The sequence below is a fragment of the Doryrhamphus excisus genome, chromosome 9, assembly GCF_030265055.1.
Source record: "Doryrhamphus excisus isolate RoL2022-K1 chromosome 9, RoL_Dexc_1.0, whole genome shotgun sequence".
In the NCBI taxonomy this organism is placed as follows: domain Eukaryota; kingdom Metazoa; phylum Chordata; class Actinopteri; order Syngnathiformes; family Syngnathidae; genus Doryrhamphus; species Doryrhamphus excisus.
Window position 1 is genome coordinate 13,917,690 of NC_080474.1, and position 16,518 is coordinate 13,934,207.

Here is a 16,518-nt window from a genome sequence, read left to right on the forward strand (position 1 = left end):
AGAGTCAAGCACTTTGTCCGGCACCAATATTTGTCAATATAAGTCCCAATTTTTTATAAATAAAGACCATTGAGACAGAAGCATTTACAAATGAGATCTTTATATATTTTCTTCAGAAGAAATTAAGCCCATCCGATGAACTGATACCAATTAGAATGTTTGCTGCCCGTTTTTTGGGGCTGCTTTGCTACAGGCATCTCTTGCTTTCACGACTCCAGTAAACATAATGGACTTTTTGTTTTCGTCCAGATAAAGTTTGCATTCAAACATTTTTATTCTGATAAAATCACAACTGTGCAGCCGAGTTCCCCCAAAGCTGCGCATTAGCCTGGAAGCTAATACAAAAAAAAAAAGCAAAAGAGTCTACATCTAAAGAGCTCCGGAATTCCACAGTGGCTTGGTGAGCTCCGCCTTACAAGCCACTGAGAACTCCAGAGTTGTAGTAATATGCAAATACAACAATGACAATAAACCACATGTTCATTTCTTTTAGGATTGCCATGTGCCAGACATTCACTGGAGAAAAAGAATCAGACCAAATCAGAGTAGGAACAATTATGCACACAATAGAAGAAAAATCGGAACACTTCTGCGCGACGCTTAGGAAATTAGTTTGCTCTTTTAACAGCTTGATTCCAAACCTTGGCATGTTTTTGGTTCCATTCCATTTGCAAATTTCTGCAGACCAATTAGGAGATTTTTAATCCGATGACTGGCCCCCGCGGAGGCCCTGAAAACAGCTGTGGATATTATAGTCGTCATCATCATATTAGGTACTGAGTCCGATGTATCTTAACATTAAAAAGCTCACACTACCCCGAAATATATAAATTTCACGCATACAGGGTGACATTCAACATTCAAGTGCCAGTGTTTTTTTGCGTTATTTTTTTTTTTATTGTCTTTTGGTCAAGTTTTCTGAAACTTTCAAAGAATCACTTTGAGGCTTACAAAAATAAATATTTGTCAAAAATGCTTAATAAATTACACAAAACTAGCAGCAAAAAGTAGAATCTAGAAATCTGTGCAAATGGCTAAATTCCCCCCTCCCGACTGCTAAATCCCTCTGGTCCCAAATAAATCCTGGTTTTAATGTTAAGAAACCTTCCCCTTTTGTAAACAAGCTGCGTTTTATTGTAGTTTTTTTTTTTTAACTCTCCCAACCACAATCAATCTCCTCTCTCTCTCACACACACACACACAAACACACTATTTGGAAGCTTAAGGACACATATGCCAGACACGCTATATAAAACTCTGGATGTGCAATAAAAGAACTTTAGTAAAACTCGATGGGCACAACACACGAGGGTCTAAACGCCCCAAAATCAAGTAGCACCATTCCACCTTAGGTTCTCAACATGATCAGTGCATCTTTTTTTCCTTGGGAAAAAAAAGAAGGGTTTCAAGGCACAACACACCTGATGAGAAAATCCAAGCATTAGTCTGGCTTGACCAGTCCATGCATTGACACCTGACAGTACTTGAAATGACCCCCTCCCCCACCAGTAGTTAACGCCAGTGACAACTACGCCCGACATTTACTACCTATGTTCCACTTAGCCCCGCTCCATCCCTCCAATCATTGAATGATAAACCTCAAGAAATCCTAGCCTGTCCCTCCCCACCTAAACGCAGCTTGAAAAAAAACCAAAACAAAACAAAAAAAATCCTGTTGATTAAGTTAAGCCTGCGACTCAAGTTAACATATCCTTTCACCTTGACCAAAAAAACATAACACTTGCACGCGTGGAATACCATTGCGGACCGCTGTGGTGGGTTTAAGTCGGCGCCACGCTATGCCCTCCCGATGCTGTGGTCCTTTATGCAGCCCACTTTGGAACCTTCAAAAGTTATTTGGATGCAATTTCCAAAAACAAAAAAAACTGTCAGTATTTCCCCCCCCCAATTGTTGCACAAACCTGCACCAAAAATGTCAAGTAAAACGGAGAGGAAAAAACCCCAAACACCCACTTTTCCGTAGCTAGGTATCACGCTAGCTGCCGTAACACTGTAAAGTCAATTGAAAGGGGGGGGAACTCTGGAGTAACAAGTTCCAGCACTGATTATTTGTTTAAACCTCAGCGACTGTTGGCACTGAGCCGTCTTTAAGAGGAATGGTCATTACAAAAACAACCACAGCCTTCATTTAGAATGTTTTTTTTTCTTTTTTTAAAGATGGAGCCAGTCCAGGATAGAGTGAGCACAAACAAAAAATGTAGGATTACAACAGAAAATTCAAAGCGGCACAGTGGGCCCGTCAGTTTTTTGGTAGAAAATTTGAGGTTCAAATGGAATCATGACTCAAGAGCCACAACACCCTAGTGTTTGCCAAGGTTTGACGGATTACATTGATTTTTTTTTCCTCTTCTGTTAAACCTCCCTTAATATTTGCCACTAAACCAAACAGTAAAAAGTAAATTATAGCTCTTGGCCATTTTTCCTCATCTGGTGAAATGAAAATACAAATTTCCTTTTTAAAATAAAAAAGGCAGAGTACGTTAACATACTATTGATCCTCAGGAGTTGTTTTTGCATTTTAGGGTTGCTTTGTAGAGCCATAAAAAGACTTAACAATACCGGTCCGAGTTTGCCATCGGACAGTGCATGGCAGCATCCATGCTTGCGCTGAGGCGCAGTGGGTGTGGGGAGGTGTCTGCTCTCTCCGGTGCCGTGCACACATGCGCAAGCTGGTGACTTTCCCTTAGCGTCACGCTGCACTCGTGTTTTTTTTGTTTTTTTGGAGAGAAGCACCTGGCACAGAACCAGGGCTGCTAATGTACTGTGTGACAGTGACGCTACACAGAGAGGGTTGTTATGGTCTGGCTTTTAAGTTAACATGTGGTTTTCCATTGAGCTGGTATGGCAACCTACTCCTTTGGCGACTAGTTACCCCACCAGTCCACACTTCCTGAGTGGCTGTAGTTTCCACCGTAGCCAGTGTCGTAGAAGTTGCCTCCAAAGCCACCTGGGGGAAGAACAAGATACTAGTTAGCCACCTTAAACTATAAATACAATGAGAACATATGCCAATGGTCATTCTCCAAATTAACCTTGTATGACCCGTGATCTTCCTTGTTACTGCAGTGTTCTGCTCATTGGCTGATAACTATGAATCCAATATATGATATAAAACACTAGAGTAACAGGAAGTTAATGACTGACATACCGCCACCAAAGCCACGGTTCCCTCCATGGCTGCCCGTGTTTCGGCCTGTGCGATTGCTGCCAAAGCTTCCCGATCCTCCTGGGGTCTGTCGGTAGTCCCGAGCACCGAAACCACCAGAGAACCTAAAAGTAAAATACAGTCAAGTCTTTCCATGTACTTTTGAGATGTAGCTCATGTCAAATGCTTGTGTGTGCGTGTGTGTGTTTGGGGTGGTTGGTTGAGTACCTCTTGGAGCGGCCACGGCTACTGCTCTTGTGCTGGTGCTCATAGGCGAGGCTCTCAAGCCAGGAGGGGACCTCCTGCTTTGCCTCTACCAAGATGTCCAACAAGTCTTTGGTTATGTTGCTGTTTTTGTCGTTAAAGAACGACGTGGCCAGACCTGTACACAGGCAAGTCAATGGAATCGTTAGGCTATGTTCTTTAAAAAAATAATTTAAAAATGACTAAATACCATACCAAGGTTGCCCACACGTCCCGTACGGCCAATACGGTGAACGTATTCTTCAATGTCACTAGGCAGATCAAAGTTGATGACATGCTTCACATTGGAGATGTCCAAACCTCTAGCAGCCACCTGGTGAACAAAAACACCATTTATAGCATTTGACAGTTACAACAAAATAGGAGTTTGAGAACCCCCTTGACTCACAGCAGTAGCCACCAGGATGGGGCGGCGTCCGGAGCGGAACTGATGTAGCGCCTCCTCTCGATCTCTCTGGGATCTGTCCCCATGGATGCTAGTGCAGTCGTAGCCCTCGTGATAAAGGAAGTCCTCCAAAGCATCTGCACCTTTCTTGGTTTCCACAAAGACAAGCGTCAACGAGTCTTTGCCTGTGAATGAAAGGAGAAGCACCACAAAGACGATAATGAAGTGACTGTACATGGTGTAGTTCTACAGGGAATGGTCACAAGTGTATGAATTGTAAACTACCTTTGCAACTGCAAGGTCATGACAACTTAAAACCAAAATGACAAATTATAAAAAGGGGTTGCACAGGAAGCTTTGCATCTACTGACAACCATTAACTTCACTCCCACTATACATTTAAATTAAGCTTAAGTTGGATATTTGGTCACAAGGTACGGTAGATGTTTGGCATTTAATGGTTATCAGGGTAAAAGCTTAAAGTACAATGGCTGAGAGGGTTGATGGGTAGGAGAGGACGTTCCAATCACATTTGCAGCCAACCCCCACTGTGTCAGTATCAGCTCAAACCAGAGGAAAAACACTGTTCAAAGCGCTGCCTTTCCATTCCTCAAGTATGAGCAAATGTTTAATTGCTGGGACCATGTCAACCTTGACTGCTTTAGTTGCGAAGGCAGCAAAAAATGAGCACATCAAAAGTCAGCCAGACAGCAATTTATAAACACCTAAAGTCCCCGCTGGCCAAATACAAACTGAGCAGTATGTCGGCTGGGGAGCAAAGGGGACAAAAAAGGGAATGAGCTGTGGAATGTGATGTTTCTTTAGCCAGTGGGTTCGGCGCAAAAAGCTTTGGTTTGTACTTACCTGGCATTTCTGTGGGCTCTGTCCCATTTTCCTGAACCTCATTGGGAATAACTAAGATAAAAACCAAACCAGGCCAGACAGACAATGTGAGCCTGTGCGGTACACAACGTTCACATCTTCATGCTAAGGTTCTGTCATGAAAGATTTTAGCTTGGCATGGGAAGGTACCACCAAGGAAGATGGTTTCACCATTGGAAAAACAAAAGGTTTTCTCTCACCTGTTGCATTGAGCAGGTCCAGGAGGAAGGACCTCTTGTCAGTCTCCTCAACCCATACCACCTTCTGGGTAATGTTCTCTGAGGTGGAACCAACGCGACCAACAGCCAAAAAAATGTAGTCCTCTAGGAAATCACGAGCCAGGATCTATACGCAAGAAGTCAGACAGTTAGTAATAAGCCTTAGTATGTACTACTTTCTTGGTCACCACAGCAGACCTGGATCTCCTTAGGGAAGGTGGCACTGAACATCATTGTCTGACGGATGCCTTTCGGTGGCATTGTGTCTTGCTCCACGATGCGTCTGATCTGTGGCTCAAAACCCATGTCCAACATGCGGTCTGCCTCATCCAGCACCAGGTAGCTTCACACAAACAACGTTGTTTAAAAACAAAATCCAAGCAATCTTTCAAAGTTCTTGTGAGCGATTGTGTTAATACTGACTTGCAGTAGTCCAGACCAATCTTGCCCCTCTCCATCATGTCCACCAGGCGGCCAGGAGTAGCTACCAGTAGGTGGCACCCTCTCTCCAATTCCCGGATTTGCTGACCGATGTCAGCTCCACCGTACACCACACAAGGGCGAACGCGTGAGCGGTAGGCAAACTGGAGCGGAACAAGTAAAATACAATTAAAGCAAAGTTAATTACCTCATCAGATATGATTCTATAGATGGCGCTCACCTTTCTGGCCTCATCATAAATCTGCAGAGCCAGCTCTCTGGTGGGAGCCAAGACGAGGGAAATTGGGTACTGCTTACGGCGGCCGTATCTTCCATTCTCCTGTGGGGTTTAGAAATTCATCACAGGGTTAAACTAAAGATGCTGCAAATAATCGATTCAGCGACAGTGCAAGTTGAATTATGTAAACCAGGGATTTCAGAGTTCTAAGAGTTTTCTTAAGTGTTGAGTTCTAAAAAGCCACCCATACCTATTTGACAGATTGATTTCAAATGCACTTTTACTTTCTCATGGACTAGCCTATTTATAGTAAATGGCAACAAGGCTGCACGACGAATGTTTATGACTTTAGTGTTTAAGCCAGGTGTGTCACTCAAATGCATTTAAGCAGTTTGAAAATGTATTGCACTTTATTCTCTTCACAGGAGAACTTGATGTTTTTAAACGTAAACCTGTCATTGGGAAAAACCTATATTGACTATGAATGGAAAAAAAAACCAACAATGTTGCATCATTGATATAAACGCTATGATTATGCATTAACATGTACAGTGATGACATGTTAGTTGCAGTATCTTGCTGTATTTGGATTATTTAAAACAACCAAACTTTTGAGGCGCATTGATACCAGCAATTCCCCTTTAAATACAGTTGGTTATGCTTATGACATTTCTATTAAAAAAATAAATCGCAATAATCTTGCACTTTTAATTATCGGGATATATCAAACTCGAATTGCATCATGTCCTATGAATCATATGAATCGAACCACCAGATACTAGGCAGTGCACACCTCTAAACTAAACTGGATGTTAAGAGATGGACGTGTTGCACTGCAAAGTTGCTTACCTGTCCAGTATTCTTGGCAGCCTGCAAAGCATCTCCTGGCCCATCAGTGTAGATCTGACTCAGCACTGGGAGCAAGAAGGCAGCGGTCTTTCCAGATCCTGAAATAAAACCACAAAATGATGTTTGTTTGTTTTTTTTTTAAACACTCCTTGGGGGGGTCACAAGACTGTCAATGATATGAGATTTTAACATTTACTAATCCAATCCACTTAATTTATATAGCACATTTTATAAACAGTTTCAAAAGTGCTGAACAGACTAGTAAAATTTAAAATAAAAAAAATAAGAGTACAAATTTACTTTAACCAAGAACTCAAAGATCAAACAACAATAAAGACATTTAAGACGGTAAAATATTAAAAACAAGAAGCAAAGCAATAAAAACAACTAAACTAAAAGAAAGGACTAAAAGACAGGACCATACGAGTTAAAAGGATGACATATTTATCAATGTAACATTGTTTAAAAAGTAATTAATTGAATTGATTCTAGAAAATTAAGCATCGATTTAAGTAAGGCAGACTTTATATATAATCTACAATCTGCACCTCCATCTATCTGCAGATTGAATTTAATTAAAATCTGATGGTGTGAAATGTAAATTTTGCCCTGGAATTACTGTGTACATGCAATTAGTGGTGTGGACACAAATGAAAAGTAGATGGCTTGGAAAGCTTGTTAGTTAGCACTTACCAGTCTGGGCACAGGCCATGAGGTCTCTCTTAGACTTGATAATGGGAATGGCGTGCTTTTGGACCGGAGTAGGGCGCGTGTAGCGACTCAGGGTGATGTTGCCCATGATGATTTCCCCCATGTCCACATCATGGAACTAAATGATATTAACGTCACTTTACGAGTCGCAATATTAACATATGATTGTCGGTTACAGACTCACGCTTTCAATGTGGGGTGGGCAGTTGCTTCCAGTGGCCTCCACGGGAATATCATCATACTTCTCAAAGTTAATCCCAGTATTGCTTCCAGAGAAAAGCTCACTAGACACAAAAAAGCATACTTTTGGGTCAACATGGACTTAGACAACACAGTTTTATTACAAAATGGGGGTACTGAGCTTACTGTTCTAGACGTTCATTAGGAGCAGTTGGCTTGGACCAATCCTCATCTCTGGATTCCTCCACCCAGCGGCTGTTTCCTCCACCAGCATAGCCACCACGCTCATACCTGTGTATGCAAGTGACTTAATGCTTGGATCTTAAAAGCTAGAACAACTGAGGGACTTTGGCATCATTCACCATACTTGCTCTTGAATCAACATTCTTCTGGCCATTTGACTCACCTTCCTCTTGAGCCAGCCCCGCGATCATTAAAGTAGGCAGACTTTGATCGATCAGATCGTCCTCCAAAACTGTTGTAGGCAGCATCCCTTGGCGGTCCACCCCAGTTGCCGTCTTTGTTGTCGTAACCACCAAATCCTAGAAGGGAACAGGTCGTATCCATCAGTACAAAGGCAGATTCCTGGCATCAAACAGCTGCCCAGAACCAGAGTCTGACATTTCCCTTAAAGCTCTCCCATGAGCTCTGATCTAAGATTTAATAGAGGTACTCTTAAGGCTATGTGAAAAGGAGAGAAGGGAGTCAGAGCTGACCTGATTACGCCTACATGCACAATGTCAAACTTTTATTTCTTTAGTTATTGCATTCAACTATTCACTATTACACAATCTTCTGCTTATCTTATACTATATGTGCAATACTTCAATGCTGCTCACATCTGATATTGTATCTATATTGATATTTTGTATCTATATTTTATACCTGTTACGTTGGGAACATTTAAGTTTGAACATGTCTTAATGTGAGAAAAAATGTTTCCTTGTATATTCAGTGCAATGACATCTAAACTGTGTCATAGTAAGACTTTTTCTTAAGGCAAGATAGGATTATCCCACCTGCATTCTGAAATGGTTGATTAAAGGAGCCTCCGCCCCCGTTACCACGGAAGCCGCCGCGCCCACCTCTATCATGGCGTGGAGGTCCACGCCCTCCATAGCCCCCGTTTGTGCGGTTGTCGTGATAACCGTTCACAAATCCATTGCTGCGGCCACTGTCCCATCCAGGTGAATCTTGACAGAAGGGGAAGAAAACAGAATTAGTCTCGCATGGATATTTTATTTAAGCTTCATTCCACAGTTCTCTGCCATTTCCAGTTTAAGACTCTGGCAGATGAAATACTGTGGTGACTCAACTGCCAGGGGAAAAAAAAAATCAACCCTGACCTGTAAGCTTGCACAATTACCAGAATTGAAATAGCAGAGTGTTTTAGGGGGAAAAGCAGAGATGGCCAAGAGATCAAAGGAAGAAAAGGGGGCAGAGACTTCATTCGCCATAGCCAGAAACTGTGGAAATAGGCCTACTGTATTTCAAGACCAAACTATTGTATCAACTCGTTGAAATGTCCTACAACTGAACAACTAACCAATTGCTAGAATAGCCCCTTTTCTCACCACAGGAACCCTGTCATTTATCCTGGTAGTCTGAAACACCCCTGCGTTCCTACCAAAATCTATCTGGGTAAAAAGCACCCACAAGCCGTATGAGCAACTCCGTTAACTGACTACAGGGCCACACCAACATGGTAGGTGCGATAACGCGCCTCAAAGCAGGTTACCACTCGACTACCGCCACTCACAAGAAGAGGAAAACGCACCACCGCAGACACTTCTGCGGCGTGCCGTAGTAACCTTTCCATTGGACATTGGCTATTTAGCTCCATAGCTGGACTAGTGCCTGGACTACTGTCATGGTGTGGGGAGCTCGTACCCCGCTCTAGCCGTTTAGTTTATACTAGAGACCATCAAATTACTACTGCATTTAAGACAGTTTGTTTTATAAAAAAATAATTTGTATTCTCAATCACACGACAAATTGATCTACAACCATATCAAATGATAGTACTACCGTAAAAGTATGTTTTCCAGTTTTCTTTTGTTGGACGAACATTTATTGGATAATGGACCTGACTCGAGATGCGTTACAAAAGCCCAACAATATTGTTGGTCTTGCTGTGTAATAAATTATGTTCAGCAAAACATTGGTTGTATTATTGTTAACTCTTTGAAGAGCTATTTTCATAACCATATTAAATTCCACAGATTTGTTTGAACTATTTAAAAAAAGAAAAAGGATCGTACTGGATCCGATCGACAAGACCATTTAAAAAATCTAATCAGATAGGAAGCCAAAAAAGCGTATCGAGACATCACTCGTGCAAATACAAAAATGGAAAAGGAAAATAAAAAACAGCAGTGATGTCAAGCCTTTAAATATATAAAATTCTATATTGAACCATTTAGATGTTTTTTAAAGAAATAATTGACTATTGGTATTTGGTAGCATATTAATAAGCATAGAACATACTGGGACATACTTTGTACTTTTTTGTATATACAGTTACCTCTTCGCAGCTGGTACTGCAATTTAAATTCTGTACAAGATGTTGGAAGCAAATTAAGTTTAAATAGGCAGTTTAAAAACAGTTTTCAATGAGAGTACCTGTAGAAATTCACAGGTATTGTATAGACTACTGAAGTTCTACTACTGAAACACTGACATTTGTTTAGTCATTTCCAACCATACATAAATAATTGTCAGTGTTTATTGTGGCCATGCTCGTTGATAATTGGAAAGCAAGCCCCAGCCCTTGAATGCCTTTGGGTAAAACTCAACTAGCATGTTTTTAAAACTTTAAAATCTGTGCATTTTACATGTCACGTAGAAATACCACTCCTCCAGAAGTCTGATTTGAGTAAAAATACCCTGAATTTTGAAACGTTGCAGAAATGCAAACCACACAGGGCAACAGGACACTTTAGTTCCGGGAACTAAAAGTTGCTCAACTTTTGGTAGAAAAGGTTCTAATGTTATGGGGAATGAATAATTCACGACTGGTACCAAACAAAAGCAGCAGTGTCATGTTTTGGGTCAGAGCAGTGCAAAAACACTCCACATCAAACCAGTCCAAGAGACTGAATGCAAATGCAAGCATCCTCATCATTTTAATCGGCTACCTAATAACTGGAAAGTGAAAGTTAAACGTCATGATACCTAATAACTGGAAAGTGAAAGTTAAACGTCATTCCAGTCAGAGCAATTTGATTAAACTGATATACTTTTAATTGCAAACTATTTAAGGAGGCGATCTATGGACATTTTTGTATATGAAGCAACTTTGTTTAAAAAAAAATTCCATTGTGGCCCCAAAAGTACCTGGGATCATTTAACAAGCAGACGACAATGTCTCTACTGTGCAAATAATGCTGACTGCAGCTATTTTGTGTATGTCTGGGTGTGTGTGCACAGACACTGCAGCACCAGCGAACTTGTCATCTGATCTTTACAAGGAAGGAACTAACCTGCCAGAGTCAGAAACTATAAAAGAGGACATACTGCAGCTTTTTTTTTTATGTCAGTGCAGACAAACATTTATGCAAAACTCTTAAAACGCAATGTACGTGCCATAAGTTAATTGTGTGGTAATCAACCAATAGGCAGCTGTACAGAGTTTTATTACACTTCATATTTATATGAGCTCATCTGACAATTATAGGCAAAATGATGTTCAGACCTTTGGTGTGGAAAAAACTGCACTACGGACCTTTATAATTGAAAGCCCTTGGTTCTATAGTTTTGTCTGTTCACAGCGCGCCATGTGTGTATATGTTATGTATTACATAGCTTTCACCCAGGGAATAGTTTCCGTCAGGATGAGACTCAACTAATCAGAGGCTGAAAGTAATTTTTTTAACTCGCCAAAAATGCCCCAAGAGTTTCCCGTCTGGACAGGGCCTTAGTGATTAGCCAGACACCTATTTGTAAATATGCCACGCCAAATACATCAAATGTTGAAATGTGTTAGCTTCTGTAATCACCCATTAAACTACCATAAACATCAGCCTCACAGATGCGCCATGTGTCAACACTACCTCCCTGCCTAAAAACTGAACATGGGGCAACCCAAAAAAAATTACTAAATTGGCTTTGGGTCAAAACATCCATTAGTAGGAACAGCCACAAGTGATGCAGTGCTTTTTTCACAAAAAGACGGCAACATCACCATGCTTCTTTAAACATTAAGAAGATTGAAGTGACACACTTGAAAGTTCTACAGTGTGCAACTATCAAGACTGCACAAATGCCAATAGGGCATGCATGTATCAGCCAAGGGTATATACCACATGTGTTTCGCCAGCCCCCATTGTAGGCATGGTAAAGGTCAAGCTCTTGAGGCGCCAGTCTTGGGTAACCTGAGCAAAGGTAGGGTAGCAGCAGGCTATTAAAAGGGACTTGTGTAGTTGCCGGCTCATGCAATATGAGCGTAGGCCTCGACTAGACACTAAATAGTTACCAATCTCTGGGTCTTCCCATCCCGAAGCAGAGTTATTTCTTTGCCTTTCCTGGCTCTCTGCCTGCCACGGTTGTGGGAGGGGCTTTGGTGGAACTTGGGGAGCATTACAAGTTAGGTATGGGCTTGAGTGTACTGGTGACAAAACATGGATGGGACTTCAAGAATGAAAGACAAGGTTTTGGAGCACAAGCACCCATTGCATGTATTATATTGGTTGTCTGCAAGCACCCCAGCAGCATAGCAATTAAGCCTGTCATTGAAATTAAAGTCAAAAGCCCATGTCTCAAATAGAACCTTCTCCCGTCCCTCCACACTGGCTTTGCTATGGCTATTTCATGCATGTGAAAATGCAGATTTGCCCTCAGCGAAAGCAGACAGAAGGGACTTACAGAGATTTACTGGTGCCACTGAATAACCGCACTGTCTACCAGCGGAATAAGCATTTCCTGCTGTGGAATAAGAGCACAGTAGAAAGGAGAAAAAAATGAGAAATTGTCAGGCGTGATAAAAGATTAACGATGTAGTCAAGCATAAAATGATCTGACCAAGACGTGTGTCACGAAATACAGTTTGAACTGTTGTGCAAATAAGCACCTAAAATGAAATTTGTTCACACTGACGCCCATTGACAACAGAAGCATTACGGAGAATGATAAACACATGTGCATATACACAATGGCCATTAATCTAAGCACCAAGACAACTGTCCTCAAAGTTGTTGTGACGTGAAACCACTAAAATACCAAAAAATGAAATTGTTCACTAATGTGTTCTCAATTTTGGCTACCTTCACTGTACACTTGTGTTTAAAACAAGAGACAAGTCAGAAAGCTACATTAAACTCACCATTTTTGGACGCGTCTTTGTTTCTTAGGTGAGGTGGAATGTAACGTCCTGAAAGGGGGAGGGAAAATAGCACATTAAAAAAGGCACAGTTGGTGAATAGTAGCACTTGGCCATTTTTCATTTTCATATAGACTACTTGAAGTTTAAGTGCTGTATGTGTTTAAAATGTGTTATCACAAACATCTAAATTAATAGGTCGACGTTTGACTAAAGAATTAGCAGAAATTGGTTGTAGATGGCCACATAGTATCACACCCAACATCGTGTTGATAGACTTCCAAGAATTTCTACAATGAACCTTGTGTATGATGGGAGACGCCATTAATGGAGATATTCGTGCCACTACACTGCTACCAAGAGTAAAAAAATTAATACAAAAATACTTACTTCCAGTTCCTCCGCCTTGTCCTTCGACAGAGTTCAAGTCTAGGGCAGCAAGCTACAAAGAACGAATAAAAAAACATTTTCAATTTAATGGTTTGCGTTTTCTCTCAATCTCGCCCACGACGGACATAAGGCGGAAAGCAATTCGCTTCTCCAACTCTTGTGGTACGACGTTTCTCAACTATTGAGTTTCCCTTTGACGTATTTTTTCATGAGACTTTAGACACCGTGAAACCCGACGGACGACCCATAAAATGTACTTAAACAAACGTGACTTGTTACTAATTTGACAACAAAAACGTTCAAATTGGCGACATCGTGACTTGTTTGAGAGTCGTTTGAGACGTTTTTTTCCGTCATGCGCCACGTTTCAGGTTGAGAAGGCCCGACGTTAGCTTACTGGCTATACCGGCCGGTACATGCTAGCTAACGGTTACGAAATAATGGCAATGTGTTAAAATTCGTTAGAACCTTTTGGCAATTACGCAGGGTCGTTTATAAATGTTAATATACAAATATATAAGAGGGTGATAGTGTTACAATGGGAAATGTGCGTCGATTAGATCGTTACGAAGGTATCCGCCATCACAACCTTCTCGCCGCCTCCATTTTGCCAGCCACCATATTAGCTTGAGCCGGAGCTAGCAACGAGGCTCGACGCCACACGCGTTTGACGACAATCCGCGACATTTTAACACAAAAGTTAGACGTAACCAAACGAAATAAAACAAAAAAAGATCACTTACCTGCTGATCTAGACCGTGTGGATTATCGACGACCACATGACTCATAACTAGAGCGTAGTGAGGTATTACTTTCGTCGGAGAAGTGATGTTTTTTTTCTTTTGTTATAGCGAGACCGGGCTACGCTGTTATAACTTTGCTTCCTCGCTGCCTGAACAAAACTAGAACAAGAGTCAAGCTATTGAGACAAAAACGTTCACTTAAAAATATATCTTTTTTAAAAAACTGACACTTTTTTTAAATATAAACTTCACCGAAACCAGTGTCTGCTGTTCCCGGCAGGGTTGACCGTGGAGGAATGAGACGTTGGGTGCTCAGGTAATACGAGATATCACCACTATGCCGGCAACTATCGCGAGACTTTTCTCTCTTGTTATCGTCGATGGAGATCCAGCGTTTTGGAAAATGAATCATATTAATTTTCAGTGTGTCATTAACAAGAAAATTATTTTCATAATTTTTAAACTGCAATTAGAAAAAACGTAATGCTAAGGCGTAAATCGTGCTTAGCGTTTTGTGTATGTCATTATTTAAATAATTTTAATGTTGACAAAATGTTCGAAGTTGGATTTGTGAATGTGTTTTAAAATGTCATAAAAACAAAAAGGGACATGTATAAATTGATAGTACACTTCATTAATATTGTGAGTGAAATACTGTTTAAATAGTCATACTTAACTGTTTCAGATTATCAACCAAATGTAAATATTAGTCAATGACAACACAACTGAAGATGAGATGCATTTTTAAAATACAACATTTTTATTTTTTAAGGGATAAAAAAAATACAAACATACATGGTCCTGTGTGGAAAAGTGGTTGGCCCTAAATCTAATAACTGGTTGGGCCACCCTTCGTAGCAACAACTGCAATTGAGCATTTGTGATAACTTGCATTTAGTCTTTTACAGCGCGGTGGAGGATTTTTGGCCCACTCATCTTTGCAGAATTGTTGTAATTCAACCACAGTGGAGGGTATTCCAGCATGAAACACCATCTGAAGGTCCATGCCACAGCATCTCAATAGGATTCAGGTCAGGACTTTAATTAGGCCACTCCAAGGTCTTCATTTTGTTTTTCTTCAGCAAATCAGATGTGTATTTGTTGTTGTTTTGGATAATTGTCCTGCTGCAGAACCAAAATTAGTTTCAGTTTGAGATGGCCGGACATTCTCATTCAGACTTTTTTGTGGGGGGCAGCAGAATTCATGGTTCCATTTATTACAACAAGTCTTCCAGGTCCTAAGACAGCCCGCTACCACCATATTTTACTGTTGGTATGACGTTATTTTTCTGAAATACTGGTTACTTTTACACCAGATGTAATAAAACACGCAACTTAGGGATCTTAGGGATAATGTTCTTTTAGGTCAACAGTTTTTTTTTGTCTTGGAACTCTGCCATGTAGGTCATTTTTGCGCAGTGTCTTTCTTTTAATGGAGTCATGAACAAGTCATGACCTTAACTTCGTTAACTTAAGTTCGTTGGATGTTGTTGTGGTGTCTTTTGTGACCTCTTGGATGAGTTGTCGCTGCGTTGTTGGGGTCATTTTTTTCACCACAGTTCAATGTTTTCACCATTTGTGGATAATGGCTCTCACTGTGATTTCGCTATAGTCCCAAAGCTTTAGAAATGGCTTTATAACCTTTTCCAGACTGATAGAGCCCAATAATTTCATTTTACTATTAAATACCATCAGTATCCACATTTATTGTATTTTCTTACATACTTGGTTATCTCAGTATCTCAGGTTATCTCAGAGTTTTATGTTATAGGTCTTATTGTATGTTAATATTCATAGTACATTTTTCATAGTAATGTTTATCTTTTTTGTATAGATATTTGGTATACTGTGCTTTGCGCCTTTCTGCTGCTGTAACATTAACATTTCCCCATTGTGGGATAAATAAAGTACAATCTAATCTAATCAAGTTGATTTTGCATCACCCGCCAAACAAAGCTGTTGTATGTTGGGGGCGGGGTCTCATGTGACATCTGTGACTGACTCTCTTCATCATTTGCTTTCACGTTTTATTTGTAAGGTCAGGCAAAGTGGAGCATTAGCACAAGTTTTTGCAGCTCCCCCACCCTCCTCCACACCACTGGCATCTTCATACAATGCATTAGACATTATCCACTCAGCTGCACGGAGGCCCTCGGTGGCCATATGTTGATAGGATAAGGTGGGGGTAATTAGGACAAAGGTAAAGAAGGTAGGAGAGTATAATATAGAAGGGGGACTGATTCCTCTGCTTTGACTCATAATTGCTTAACTTATTGTGCCAAATGTGTAATAACTATAATGAGCAGTCATCAAGCATGCCAAAGCGCAATGTAAAAAATGCAGTTTGACTTGTCAATCAAAACCTGAGCGTGACGTTGTGTAAAAGAACAAGTTTAAAACGTAGCGTTTGTTTTATTGGAACAATTAAATCCCATAGATACTTTATTCATCTCGACGAGAAAGAGGGCCGAAGCACTGCAGGTTTCTCTCTCTCCAACCAGTTTCTCCAGCAGGTGATTGAGCTCCTTCCCTCAAATTGAAGGTGGTGTTGATCATTAAAATCACCTGCTTTGGTGACCAACGAGAAAGAAAACCTGCAGTGTTTCGGCCCTCCACGGCATGAGTTTGACACCCCCAGCTATAGATGTTTGACTTGTTGACCTATTGTCATTAAAAGCTTATTAAGATGTGTACTATACTGATATTTGTACTGCAGCACCATCTGCTGTGCAATAATGCGTTTTTTTTAATACTT

General features: G+C 40.7%; 1 protein-coding gene across 6 annotated transcripts; it reads right to left on the bottom strand.

Moving 5' to 3' along the window:
- Positions 1–80: 80 nt before the first annotated feature.
- On the bottom strand, positions 81–14,080 carry ddx3xa (DEAD-box helicase 3 X-linked a). Of its 6 annotated transcripts, none has more exons than XM_058082898.1 (20): positions 13,764–14,080; positions 13,021–13,072; positions 12,634–12,681; positions 12,177–12,236; positions 8,333–8,506; positions 7,720–7,855; positions 7,500–7,604; positions 7,318–7,417; positions 7,116–7,251; positions 6,423–6,520; positions 5,577–5,675; positions 5,339–5,499; positions 5,114–5,258; positions 4,898–5,042; positions 4,680–4,730; positions 3,819–4,000; positions 3,626–3,743; positions 3,395–3,548; positions 3,170–3,291; positions 81–2,968 (listed from the first exon to the last, which is right to left on the bottom strand). In XM_058082898.1, exons 1-20 carry the CDS (start codon positions 13,806–13,808, stop codon positions 2,886–2,888), a joined length of 2,214 nt encoding a protein of 737 aa, XP_057938881.1. In that variant the 5' UTR covers positions 13,809–14,080; the 3' UTR covers positions 81–2,885. The 6 variants fall into 6 exon arrangements, with proteins under 6 accessions (XP_057938881.1, XP_057938884.1, XP_057938883.1 ...); XM_058082901.1 differs by having other exon boundaries at positions 8,399–8,506; positions 13,764–14,079; XM_058082900.1 differs by lacking the exon at positions 12,177–12,236 and having other exon boundaries at positions 13,764–14,079.
- Positions 14,081–16,518: the final 2,438 nt, after the last annotated feature.